The sequence below is a fragment of the Anopheles maculipalpis genome, chromosome 3RL (genome assembly GCF_943734695.1).
Source record: "Anopheles maculipalpis chromosome 3RL, idAnoMacuDA_375_x, whole genome shotgun sequence".
In the NCBI taxonomy this organism is placed as follows: Eukaryota; Metazoa; Arthropoda; class Insecta; order Diptera; family Culicidae; genus Anopheles; species Anopheles maculipalpis.
Genome location: NC_064872.1, coordinates 91,859,127 through 91,872,041, shown reverse-complemented (window position 1 = coordinate 91,872,041; position 12,915 = coordinate 91,859,127). Strand labels below are relative to the sequence as shown.

At 43.6% G+C, this 12,915-nt stretch overlaps 2 protein-coding genes and 1 non-coding gene across 3 annotated transcripts; 2 read left to right on the top strand and 1 right to left on the bottom strand.

Moving 5' to 3' along the window:
* Positions 1-3,415: 3,415 nt before the first annotated feature.
* On the bottom strand, positions 3,416-5,193 carry LOC126562243 (epsilon-sarcoglycan). Its single transcript, XM_050218691.1, has 5 exons — positions 4,447-5,193; positions 4,106-4,359; positions 3,915-3,977; positions 3,675-3,815; positions 3,416-3,600 (listed from the first exon to the last, which is right to left on the bottom strand). The coding sequence occupies exons 1-5, from the start codon at positions 5,191-5,193 to the stop codon at positions 3,453-3,455; spliced, it is 1,353 nt and encodes a 450-aa protein (XP_050074648.1). The 3' UTR covers positions 3,416-3,452.
* A 1,257-nt stretch (positions 5,194-6,450) lies between these two features.
* LOC126566296 (small nucleolar RNA Me28S-Gm3255) lies at positions 6,451-6,543 on the top strand. The gene has a single exon (XR_007607354.1). It is a non-coding gene; the product is annotated as a small nucleolar RNA Me28S-Gm3255 (small nucleolar RNA).
* Positions 6,544-9,060: 2,517 nt separating this feature from the next.
* On the top strand, positions 9,061-12,291 carry LOC126562193 (oxysterol-binding protein-related protein 2). Its single transcript, XM_050218635.1, has 7 exons — positions 9,061-9,129; positions 10,452-10,574; positions 10,645-10,858; positions 10,945-11,285; positions 11,372-11,597; positions 11,683-12,032; positions 12,154-12,291. Exons 1-7 carry the CDS (start codon positions 9,080-9,082, stop codon positions 12,257-12,259), a joined length of 1,410 nt encoding a protein of 469 aa, XP_050074592.1. The 5' UTR covers positions 9,061-9,079; the 3' UTR covers positions 12,260-12,291.
* Positions 12,292-12,915: the final 624 nt, after the last annotated feature.

The following is a 12,915-nucleotide window of genomic DNA, read 5'->3' as shown; positions in this document are numbered from 1 at the left end:
TTTCTACTAACCGCCGTTTTTTTCTCGGAAGATGCCAAAGAATGTAATTTCGATCAATGTAAGCAATGTAGTAAGTCTATCCCTCCCCCTCGCTGCTAGGAGAGCAGTGGCGGATTAACCTGTGGGCGGAGCTGGTGGTCGCTAGGGACCTCGCCGGCCAGGGAGGCCCCTGGCACGGTCCAAAGACGCATCCAACGGTATGCGGAACGTTCCGATCGGACCAAATATGAGCGAATTATCGTCGATTTTTTGCAGAAAACCCCTTGTTCGTGAAATATCTGGGCGGTGGGTTAAGGAATCGAGGTGGGGTGTTTAACAAAAAAGATGTGCGTTTTAAAGACACGTCCAACGGTATTCAGAACGCCCCATTCGGGTCAAGACTGATCGAGATATCGCCGATTTTCCAAGGGCTAATGTGGTCCAGAAACATCCGGAAAATTCTGCCAGCAGCATTCCCGTGGTAAACCGGCGATAACTCAGTCATTCCAGATCCGAACAGGACGTTCCGCATACCGTTAGATGCATCTTTGGACCGCGCATTTTTCTCACCAGTACCCCATCCGGAACCCTCCACCCCACACCCAGTTATTGCTGAAAACAACAGCATTCCCGTGGAAAATCAGCGATAACTCGCTCATTTTTCGTACGTTCCTGGCGTCTGGCATACCGTTGGATGCGTCTTGAGGCCGCGCATCTTTTTTCTGAGCACCCCAACCCTATTCCTACACACCTCGCTCAGTTAATTCGGAATTTCCTGTGGAAAATCAGCGATAACTCGTTCAGTTTTGGTCTGATTCTGGCATCCGGCATACCGTTGGATGCGTCTTGAGGTCGAGCATCTTTTTATTGAACATACCAGCTCGATCACTCCACCCCTTGCCCAGTTATTCCGGAAAACAAAACCATTCCCGTGGAAAATCAGTGATAACTCGCTCTTTCTTAGTCTGATCCTGGCGTCCTGCATATAGATGGATGCGTATTGGGGCCGCTTATCTTTCTGTCGAACATCGTAACTCGTTCGCTCAACATCCTGCCGAGGTATTCAACAACAACCCTTTTTCGCAATTTTTCCGCAAAAACTTGGCGGAGGGTGGAGGGATCGGGTTGGGGTGTTCAGCAAAAAGATGTGTGGCCTCAAGACGCATCCAACGGTATGCCGGACGTCAGGATCGGACCAAGATTGAGCGAGTTATCGCTGATTTTCCAGGGGAACGCTGTGTTTTCCGCAATAACTGGGCGGGGGGTGGAGGGATCGAGTTGGGGTGTTCAGCAAAAAGATGTGTGGCCTCAAGACGCATCCAACGGTATGCCGGACGCCAGGATCGGACCAAGATTGATGTTGTTTTCCGCAATAACTGGGCGGGGGGTGGAGGTATCGGATTGGGGTGTTCAGCAAAGAGATGCGCGGGCTCAAGACGCATCCAATGGTATGCCGGACGCCAGGATCGTACCATAACTGAGCTAGTTATCACTAGTTTTCCACGAGAATGTTGTTGTTTTCCGCAATAACTGGGCGGGGGGTGGAGGGATCGGGTTGGGGTGTTCAGCAAAAAGATGCGCGACCTCAAGACGCATCTAACGATATAAGGAACGTCCCGATCGGACTAGGAATGAGCGAGTTATCGCCGGTTTTCCACAGGAATGCTGCTGGCAGAATTTTCCGGCAAATTGTTGGAAAACCTTCCTTCGTTTCCTTTAGTATTAAAAATACGTTACGGAAGTCCATTTTAAAAGATGTTTAAAGAAATAAATAAAAATGAGAATAAATAACATAAAATTGAAAAACACTTAAATGGAACGGAAAATTATTTTTCCCCACGGAAAGAAATTTATTTTGGCCCCAAAAAATTTGGCCAGTGCTACCTCCTGGCGTGCATACTCTCCTGTTACATGGTATCGAATTTTGGTGCAAAAATTTGCCAGTTTTCTGGGCCGGATTTTGGTGCGGCAACCGACCAGTAATAACAAGAGAGCATGCATGCGAGGAGGTAGCTGGAACTTTCCAAAAATTTCCAATTTTGCCCTTAAAGTTAGGCAGAAAATATTTTTTCGCCCGGAAAGAAATTTATTTTGGCTCCAAAAAATTTGGCTAGCGCTACCTCCTGGCGTGCATGCTCTCCTGTTACATGGTATCGAATTTTGGTGCAAAAATTTGCCAGTTTTCTGGGCCGGATTTTGGTGCGGCAACCGGCCGGTCATAACAAGAGAGCATGCATGCGAGGAGGTAGCTGGTACTTTCCAAAAATTTCCAATTTTGCCCTTAAAGTTTGGCCGAAAATATTTTTTCGCCCGGAAAGAAATTTATTTTGTCCAGCAAAAATATTTTTCCCCACGGAAAGAAATTTATTTTGGCCCCAAAAAATTTGGCCAGTGCTACCTCCTGGCGTGCATGCTCTCCTGTTACCTGGTATCGAAATTAAGTGCAGAAAATCGGCGATAACTCGCTCATTTTTCCTCCGATCCTGGCGTCCGGCATATCGTTGGATGCGTCTTGAGGCCGCGCATCTTTTTGCAGAACATCTCAACCCGATCCCTCCACCCCCCGCCCAGTTATTGCGGAAAACAACATCATTCCCGTGGAAAATCAGTGATAACTTGCTCAATCTTGGTCCGATCCTGGCGTCCGGCATACCGTTGGATGCGTCTTGAGGCCACACATCTTTTTGCTGAACACCCCAATCCGAAACCTCCACCCCCCGCCAAGTTATTGCGGAAAACAACAGCATTCCCGTGGAAAATCAGCGATAACTCGCTCATTTTTCGTACGTTCCTGGCGTCTGGCATACCGTTGGATGCGTTTTGAGGCCGCGCATCTTTTTTCTGAGCACCCCAACCCTATCCCTGCACCCCCTACCCAGTTATTTCGGAATTTCCCGTGGAAAATCAGCGATAACTCCCTCAATCTTGATCCGATCCTGGTGTCCGGCATACCGTTGGATGCGTCTTGGGGCCGCGCATCTTTTTGTCGATTAAAGCGCCTAAAGCGGTCCCTCTACTCACTGCTAAGTTATTCCACAAAACCCTTTTCACAGTTTTTCCGAAACAACTGGGTGGTGGGTGATACTACAAGTGGGTTGTGGGTCGGTTCGTTTGATACTAAGCAGGAAAATATTATATTTTTAGTTTAAATTTGATTATTTATTAATTTCTAGTTACTAAACGACGTTTCAAATGATATGTTAATGGCACTCAACAAAAATATATAATATATTAACACTTTACAATAGCTAAAGTTAATAGAAGTAACACTATTCTAGGCTCTATTCGATATCATTGGTTATCGTTATTTCTCTTTGGTTGATAATGTATGAAAATTAAGTATCCACTAGATGATAACTGAACCGCTTTCGTCAGCACACAAGGAATCGCGTCTTTCTATTGTCTATCCTAATTGTCAGCTGCTGATGTCATCCCCGGACCGATTAGCAGAACAGAATGCGTGGCTCCGTTTGTCATATCTCGAAGTGACCGTTGCGCTTTAACGGCGGCGACGAGTTGGCTGCTGCAACATTACCCGCCAGCTTGTAAGGTGGAGGTTTTGGACGCATGTACATGTTACCGATATGAGGACTTCCGTCACGGTAGTAACTTTCCGTGGGACTTAAAAAAAGACGGAAACAGAAATGAATTTCGACCGTGTTACACCGAATACCGAATACAGTACAATCACCTACCTGATGGAGTGACAATCATCGAACGGTGCATCCCGCAAACTTTTCAGCTTGATAGTAGACTTGATATCGTCTGGCGAATACTGCACCATCTGAACATTCGGCGCAGCAGGGCTGTATTCGGTACGGGAAGATTTTTGCATTCTGGTGAAAGAATTAAGCAGGAAAACAAAGAAACAATTAAACCCAACATAGGCATTCGGATTACACACACTGTCACACAATAATCTTCACCATCGTTACCTAAGGAAGTCAGTGCATATGTAGAAAACATAATTGAAATAATACTCTGAATCGTCGTCATGTCTTGGCGCATACACATAAAATACAAAAAAAAAGAAAAGAAAAGAAAGAAATTAACCAAATAACATAAAAAAGCTACATAGTGGAGAAAGATCGTCCAAATGATGGCATCGTGTTCCTTATTCTCTTACAGTTTTTCGTGTTGGAAGCAAAGGATGATGGTCAGACCGCAAAGCAGGAGGGCAAAAAACATCCCCGGAATGGCGAACGATATGGCAATCTCATCACTGTAGTTCCGTTCTGGCACTTCCGACTTGAGCGGAGCATCCCACTTATCCGGGAAGTGGGACAGCAAGTGCTGATGATCGGTCTTCCGTCCGCCGGCGTGTTTGTGGCTTTCGTTCGGATGATGCGGCAACGCGGTAATGTCATCCTCCGTGGTGACCTGGAAAAGCGATAATAAAGATCCACACTGTAATGCATTTCAGTTCCTGCGACCACACACACTCTCTCCGATTTCTACCCTACTAACCAGCCGGAAAGCACACCAATCCAGCTTGAATCCCGAATTTTCGAACGTCGTCTGCACTGAGGTCCGTTTGTACGTGCAGGAAGATATCTTGTACAGTGGTTTCACTTCCTCCTGCAGCTCCAGCATGCGCATAGAAAACTCGATGCTACTCCCAAGGTGCACCACCACCCCTTCTCGTTGCTGGGGTCGCAAGGGTAAACGGGCGCCCAGTTTGACGGCGGAATCCATAAAGATGACATGCAGATCAGCACGACTCTCGGGCCACAAATCGTTGCGAAAAATGTTTTTCAGGTTCTCGATGCGACCCGGATCCATCATGTGGACCCAGTTCAAATTGTCAATCTTCATCTGGATGATATGCTTTGCCGGTTGTTTGCGATGCACGGCCAGTATCAGCACGAGCCGTTTTGTTTCGTACGTCAGCCGGTTCAGGGCGATGATTTCGATCGGTACACGAGTGTCGGCCGTCCGAAAGGGCGGTGTTCCGTACAGGAAGCCGGAATGGTATTCCGGGCTGTACATATAGCGCACCCAGGACGGAAGATCCGGATAACCTTCTAGCGTTGAGCGGTACAGAAACTGCTCGTTCAGCCCCTCGTACGTCCAGTTAAACATACGCGGTTCCACACGCAAAGAAAACAGCTCCGAAACGGACACATCGTCCGTAATGTAGGTCGTCTCCTTGCCGTGGGCCAACGACGCGACGAGCAATAAAACACAGACCGTTTTCAGCATCATTTCAGCCATTGCACAGAAGACCGCCGCCGATAATCACGCTATTTGCATTCAGCTGTCTGCAACCGAAGGAAAACAATACCAAGCGGGGAGCATTAATATGTGAACTATCTCAGTTCCTTTGGGTTCATTCACATTCACTGATGCCATTCTTTTTCACTCGTTTTCGTTTACCTTCATCAACACCAGCATCATCACAGCAGATTCTAGTTTTGCTCCTTTTGACACAATTCTATTTTCTTGGAAATGATCGAATCTGCACATGCGCTTTAGCCCCCAAAACACACAGTCAATCGTGAAAGTCGATTTGAAACTGGATAAAAATCGAATGAGCAAAAGAATACTTTGTAAAACCCCGTTTTACCTCCGCTCCATCGTTTTACACGTGCTGCAGTGCTGAAAGATAATCATAGATTCACATCCACATTCAAAACAATATTATCGTTTAATTCGACACATTCAAATCTGTCTGAAGTTTTCAGACACACATCGTATAATCTTCCGACAATACTTGAAGCATTCAACCTACAATGGTACACGGTGCAGACAGATGGATGAAAAAAACGGAAATGAGTTAAAAGTAGAAGAGAAAGCAAAAGAAGGCCAATTCCGTTCCTCTTTCTTTGGATTCTTCTACGGGTACGGTTCATAAAAAATTACTCCGTCAAGCACTGAGAAGATGAACCATTCTCAAGTTTACAGTATCAGATTTATCTGCCAACCACCATAGCATGAATTCCGATAGAGTCAATCAGTTTGAAAGTGAAATCGGGCAGAAAATGGGTTAAATCCGAAACACATTCGATAGCCAACGCAGCGGTGTTTCAGGTTATGCTGCCGGTAGGGTGAAGCGTATAGCGTGATCTGGGCAACTCCCAAGAATGCCGTAAGACGCACGGTAGAACGTACCTCACATACGTTTATCAATATCAGGTAAATGCTTTTCAAATTAAACATTCAACACAACAAGTTCCTTGTGATGATTAATATAAGTGAACAATTTCTGACATCTCTTATGAATCGGCCGTGATTTGTAATGCTTAGTTAATGCCTGATAAAAATTGATTCCAGTTCTAACTACGCTCGACTCACCTAACAATTGCTAAACGAACCATTATCTGGTTGTTATTACAGTGGGGTGCGACCATCAATTACGCACGATGTACGACATCCTATCAGCAACGAAAGGAATGATCTACAGCCCAGCCGAATGATCGAACTCAAGAGTAGCAGGTAAATATAACAAGAATTATCAATAATCACTCCAAATTTCATGTGATGATCACAAAAGCCAACAATCTTTTCTGACTCCTCTAATGAATTGTATATGATTCAAATTAGCTTATGTAAAATACTGAAAAAAAAACAATTGATTCCGCTTTTACATTTGCCTACACGTGTCTAACCATAGCCTCACTATTCTTTCTTTTCAGGCGTGCCTGCTCTCTGAATGGACCGGTTGGAATGGTTGATGGATTGAGGTTGAGACAAATTCATATGCGTGCGAAGATTTCCTAGCCGAGACTAACAGGCGACTGGCGTCTACCGCAATGAATTAGACATTATTTATCCGTACTAAGTTTGATCGCTTGTGAATAAAGCTGATTATGGGATGGACACAAAATGACTATTTTTAACCAACTTTACTAGAGCTTTTTTTTGTTGTTGTTTAAATAAGAGTATGAAAATAATGAGATTTCCACACGAACTGATGTTGAGAGAAATATAGCACCCACGAGTCTGGAGAAGCAAACGTATCTTTCGAGCAGGTGTTGGTAAATTACTCTGATCGAAGAGAATCGGCCGCTCATTCTAAATGCCGCACTCGTGCCTAGCGGGCGGTACTTGTGGTGAAAAAATTGCATTTTAAGTGAATGTGGCACCCTCACTACAAAAAGTGTGTACCAATACGACAGAAAATAACTAAAACTCATCGAAAGATATTAATACATTTTGCCCCACGGCAAGGACATACACTGTACAACAATTGGCAAAGAGGACCGTCTTCGTCTTCGTCAGCTCTCCAGCAACATGACGGGTGTAAAGGTGATTTTTAGAATACAAAACATTGACAAACATAGAAATTTAAGTCCGATTTCGCCAAAAAGCTACATATTCGGCATCACGCTCATGCCTTCGAATTAATCATTAAAATCATTATTTTTGTTTCTTTTTCCGAGCCACAAGGAAGGTGTGTGTGCATAAAAGCTTGGTGGAAATGATCGTGTTAGGTGTATAGGGCGTTGGTATACAGCTAGTTCGATGGCCACTTGTTTCACAGGAGGACTTGATCGATCACGGGAAGAGAGATTTCCCAGTCCTGCTATTGCGCATGCCTGGTTTTTACACCACACAATCTCTTATTTCTTGTCCTAGCTAACACACACATACACACCATTAGTTTTCCCAAGGATGAGAGAAGATTTAACTTTAGTACATAATCGGTGGAAAACATTTGGCAAAACACACTGATTCGAACATCGCCTCGTGATTGTGAATTGGAAGTGGGTTTGTGCAAGTGGCGTTTAAATGAACAACTTCGTGGAGGTGCTAACATAAAAGATACTGCTGAAACCGTGACACTACACGAAACTCACAGTTATATTGCAAGAGATTTTTTCTATGTGCTCAATGGTTCTGCCGAACAATTGTGCTCTGTTGAAATCCGTAGTCAATTAGGGCGTCAAATATGGGAATATGGAGCACGGTTCGCTAATGTGTGTTGTAAGTGCGTTTCTACGGACACGGATAAAAGCTTCCAAGGACTGCTACTAGGATTGTAAGAAGTTCGATTGTAAGTGCAGCACATAAACTGCTCTTGTCGTTGTCCAAAAGCATTTTATTCCAAAAGCTAAACCCCCCCGAACCACCATCGCGCGCCCAAGAGATCGATAGTAACCGTGTTTGGCGTCTCCATTGTAATAGGGTAGTATACCAAGCGTAGCCTACTGAACATGACATATGTAGCGCTATCGCAACTTCTACCATCTTCATCTCGCTCGATCGCTCTCTACTCTGTCCTTTTTGAATGTGTTTTTCTTCCTTCATCTTCTTCATTGTTCAACATCTCGACTCACCCTATGCTCTTCATGTGTATCCTGGCTGATTGTATTATGTTTTCTGTGTCCCCCCTCTTCTTATCGTCTTACTGTAATCGACAGCGCCGCCTGCTCATTATGGCTGTACCACGCGTGTCTCTGTTACAAGTTCATGTTGATACTCTTCTCCGCTCTCTCTTTCTCTAGAATGCTCCATCATCATTTAGAAAATGCAACATGCTGCTGCTTAATTGCAGCACACACAAACACAGCACAAAAAAAAGTCAAGGTCGATTGCATATTTTGTTCGCTAAAACCCAGGATTCTACTATACAGTAGAGGATTTTGTGCTGATAAGAAGATTGTAGAAGACAGGTCCATGTTCTTTGGTTGCTTCAATGCATTAGTTAGGCTACGGTTTTGATTTTCAATTATTTGGAATCTGTTACAGTTCCTCAAGTGTTAATATACACATTTGTTGAAAACAAATCAGCAAAACAACGAGACGAAATCTATAAATGAACCAATAATTTGACCTAATTCTTTGTTTTAGTTTTACATGGAATCGATAATGGCCAAATGAAAGCGTCTGTTGGGGACTAGAAACAACAAAAACGCGAAGGAGATAAGAGCGAAAACAAAAAGCGTATTAAACAAACAAACCTTACCCATAAAAAGCGAGATCGAACAAACGCAACCAAACGTTGCTAATAACGTGCCCAAAACACAAAACGGAGTGGGCTGTGTTTCGGACGGTTGGTCGGTTTTTCCTAAGCATTTTTCCCCATTATTTTGGCATTTTAAATCTGCTCATATAATACACACACGCACATTGGTGAGAAAAGTGTTGCTCAGCTAATATGGCAGAGAGAGTTGTAAATGAAAAAAATGGCCAGTGTGAAAATCTCAGGTAAATATGACGTAATGATAATATAACAAAACTGCTTGTAATGTAACGTTTTTTTTTTTTGTTCGACTAGTCTCGCAACCGATTTCAGCTTCATATAAGCTATCTCTCTCTTTAACACAATAATATGCCCTCGATACTAATCCCTAAACAACAGTTATAATCATAGCAAACGATACAATTCACATATATGTATAACCTACAACAATTGCGATGACTTCACTGTAACTCTCAACCCCCCCCACAGCAAAGCTTTTTTGCATCATACACCCACCCTACCCATCCGCCCAAATACCCACCAACCAGCAAACCCAAAATACAAGAAAACACTCCGAAGAACAGCACGCTTCACCGGGTGTGTTCTCAGTGCGTTACACGATTTGTTTATATGTATGCTTCAATGAGCCGAAACATATCTACACATACATATATGCAATTCCTTTCTAGTTGATGTTTTACTATGGAATTTCTTGCTAATTCATCACGTTACCCGTCTCTGTCGATCCTGTCGAAAACCGTTTATAAAACGGGCGCTTTCCATATATACTTAGTACTATATATGTATATGTGTGTATGTGTTCTATTTACTGTAATTCTTGTTGTTATTATATGTGTTGTTAGATTTAAATGCCGTTAATTCATGTGTAATAATCCTCCCCACCCTGTTTCATAACGTATTCTTCCGGCTTCAGCACTACCAATCTAAGTAGGCTATGTATGGGCTAGTACACCGCTCACTAATGGTTCCAGTTTTTTTGTAATTATAAACCGCTGTAGTAGTGACACACTTAACAACAAGAACAACATTCCCTTTACGGCAAACACAACCAAGTTGAACAATTATTGTGAAATTTCTTACTAGAAACAATAAGGCATCGGTTACAACATACGCAGACAGCGCAAAATAACCACTCCCCCAAGCTACTACCATTGCATAGTACACCTTTGACGCATGTCGAAGAACATACAGAGAACACAACGGTTGTTTGCTTAATGTAAAGCTAAATAAAGCCCCAGACCAGCATGGAAAGGCACACCGATAGTGCACATTTTAAATCCAACAACAGTCAAACTGTGTGTAAAAAAAGCAGCAATTGATACAAAGTATATACTAGACACTATTTTCTCTCACCTGTCAAAAACATACTAATATTTCGCACCACCCCAATAACACCATTTTAAAGCGATTGTGCGCTTTTTTTTACATTACTCACATTATACTCTTTCGCACCAAATGATGGGGGGAGCAGGGTCATGATGCTGGACGTAATTGAAAGCACAGGAGCGCACAAAGTACAGCATCATTCGTATTCGTGTACTTTCAGAACATCGCTCCCGGTTCCCATGTTCTCACGCAATGACTTCAACATCTGGTCCGTACTAAAGAATTGCATCGGAAAGGAACTCAGCAAAATCACGATGCCAGTGGTATTTAACGAACCGCTCAGGTACGATCCTTCACTGTCGAACTCTATCCGTTTACCTACATTTTACCTGACACACTGATTACGATTTTAGCTTTCTGCAGCGTATGACCGAGTACATGGAATATGCTAAACTGCTCCGTGTGGCTTCCGAGCAAACGACCCCGTTGGAGCGATTGAAGTACGTTTCCGCATTTGCCGTTTCAGCGTTGGCCTCCAATTGGGAGCGGCTGGGAAAGCCCTTTAATCCATTGCTCGGCGAAACTTACGAGCTAACTCGTCCCGAGTTTCGGATCATATGTGAGCAGGTTCGTAACACACGGGTGTACGTCCCCGTAAAACCGCTCTAAACGCTTCACAGAACACTAATCACAAACATTCTTTAATCCTAAAGGTTTCTCACCATCCCCCAATTTCCGCATTCCATGCCGATTCGGAAAGCTTCCGATTTCATGGCTCCATTCATCCGAAGTTAAAGTTTTGGGGCAAAAGTGTCGAGATACAACCAAAAGGTGTCGTATCGGTGGAATTCCCAAAGCTCAACGAGGCTTACTCCTGGTGCAACGTCAACTGTTGCGTACACAACGTGATTGTTGGGAAGCTTTGGATCGAGCAGTACGGCATGATGGAGGTGGTAAGTCACCAGCACGGCATGAAGGCAACACTCAACTTTAAACCCTCCGGATGGAACAACAAAGATTTGCACCGTGTCGAGGGCTACATCACCGATCGGAAGTAAGTAACACAGGATGCGCCTGCTGTGAGGCAAACCACAAAAAAGCTAATCAATCTGTTTCTCTGCTCAAACGCAATACATGTAGCAAACGCAAAACACATTTTCTCTACGGAAAATGGACCGAGTTCATCAAGTGTACGGATTACGGTTCCTACGAGGAATACGTAAAGGAAAATGCTCACAAATTCAAGCGCAACGCGGACGAACGAAGCAAGAGCCCGAATGAATCGCCCGCCAATACGCCCCGTAAAGTTTTGTCCAAGCTAAACAGCTTAAAAATGAGCTCTTTCAAAAGTCTTTCAATACAGGAGGTAAGTAGATAGTCGTGTTAAAGCTCTAAATAGTGCCATGAATTCGCCATTAAATTTTTTTCGATTTTTTTCTCTTTCGCATTAGCCCGACGACCCACCGGAGCCATCAGAAGGAGACATCCCGAAAAGTGATTCCACTTATTCGATCGACATTCCAAATTCCGTTACGCTTTGGCAGGCAGAGTCGCGTCCTGCTAATACGGCGGAATACTACCAGTTTACAAACTTTGCTATGTCTCTGAACCAGCTGGAAGAGCACATGAAACATCCACGTGCACTGTGCCCGACGGACTCACGGCTCCGACCCGACATCAGAAAGCTCGAGCAGGGTGATCTGGATGGTGCAGCGGCTGAGAAAACGCGACTCGAAGAAAAGCAACGGGAAAATCGCAAGAAAAGCAAAAAGGGACAGGAGGAGTTGGTAAATTTTCCCCGGTAAGCAAATAGGCGTTTCGAAGGTGGCATTTAACTCTACATTCATTGTACCCTTTTGTGTGTGTGTGTGTGTGTGTGTGTGTGTGTGTGTGTGTGTGTGTGTGTGTGTGTTTTATTGCAGATGGTTCAAGCAAGACATCAATCCACACACTAAGCAGGAGGATTGGATCTACAAGGGTGGCTATTGGGATCGAAACGATGACAATCTGGAGCTAGATATATTTTAAATGCTCTTCCAATACTAAAACTCCACCAGACGAGTAAGAAAGGTGCAACAAAAGACCCAAAAGAGTAACAATTATTACCCACAACCAAACGACCCATGATCTATATTTCCGCTTTCCTCACAATGCGAATTTCCGTTCCTTACTCGTCAACTTCCATAAATAAAACACACTTTGTAACTAATGTCACCGCGTCTACTCCCACTTCTGCTGGCAAAGCCAACCACAACTGAATTGAAATTAGATAAGCTTTATGAGCATTAATACTTTTGCTACAGAAACTAACTGCTTTCCTAGTTTCCCAATTTTCATTCAACGCTATGCTAAGTTTAGTTGCTGGAATAAGTTATTAGGACTCAAAAGTTGTGCAAGCAGCGAGTAAATGTACATTTCCGGGAACCAATACGGAAACACTTGGGACAATATAATTTTAGATTGTAAGACGACGAATACAGCAAGTACCGTAGTTTTGAACCACGTGCTCTCAAACGCAGAACAGTTTGGGTCAATTATTGGCATTGCATACATTACAGAGCAAGCAGAGCAAGAGGACAAAATGGGACAGTAGAGCAGCAACATACGGCTATTTGTTTTGCGATTCATCTAGAAACAACTGTATGTGTGTTACTGTGTAGTAAAAAAAAATTAATGAATAAAAA

Excerpts from the sequence above, each read along its gene's own strand:
- LOC126562243 (XM_050218691.1), bottom strand. The coding sequence starts at position 5,193 with ATGGCTGAAATGATGCTGAAAACGGTCTGTGTTTTATTGCTCGTCGCG. Across the intron at positions 3,978-4,105 it reads TGCTTCCAACACGAAAAACT|ACATGACGACGATTCAGAGT; the intron begins GTAAGAGAATAA and ends GTATGCGCCAAG. Across the intron at positions 3,816-3,914 it reads ATATGCACTGACTTCCTTAG|AATGCAAAAATCTTCCCGTA; the intron begins GTAACGATGGTG and ends TTCTTTCACCAG.
- LOC126562193 (XM_050218635.1), top strand. The coding sequence starts at position 9,080 with ATGGCAGAGAGAGTTGTAAATGAAAAAAATGGCCAGTGTGAAAATCTC. Across the intron at positions 10,859-10,944 it reads TTCGGATCATATGTGAGCAG|GTTTCTCACCATCCCCCAAT; the intron begins GTTCGTAACACA and ends TTAATCCTAAAG. Across the intron at positions 11,286-11,371 it reads GGCTACATCACCGATCGGAA|CAAACGCAAAACACATTTTC; the intron begins GTAAGTAACACA and ends CAATACATGTAG.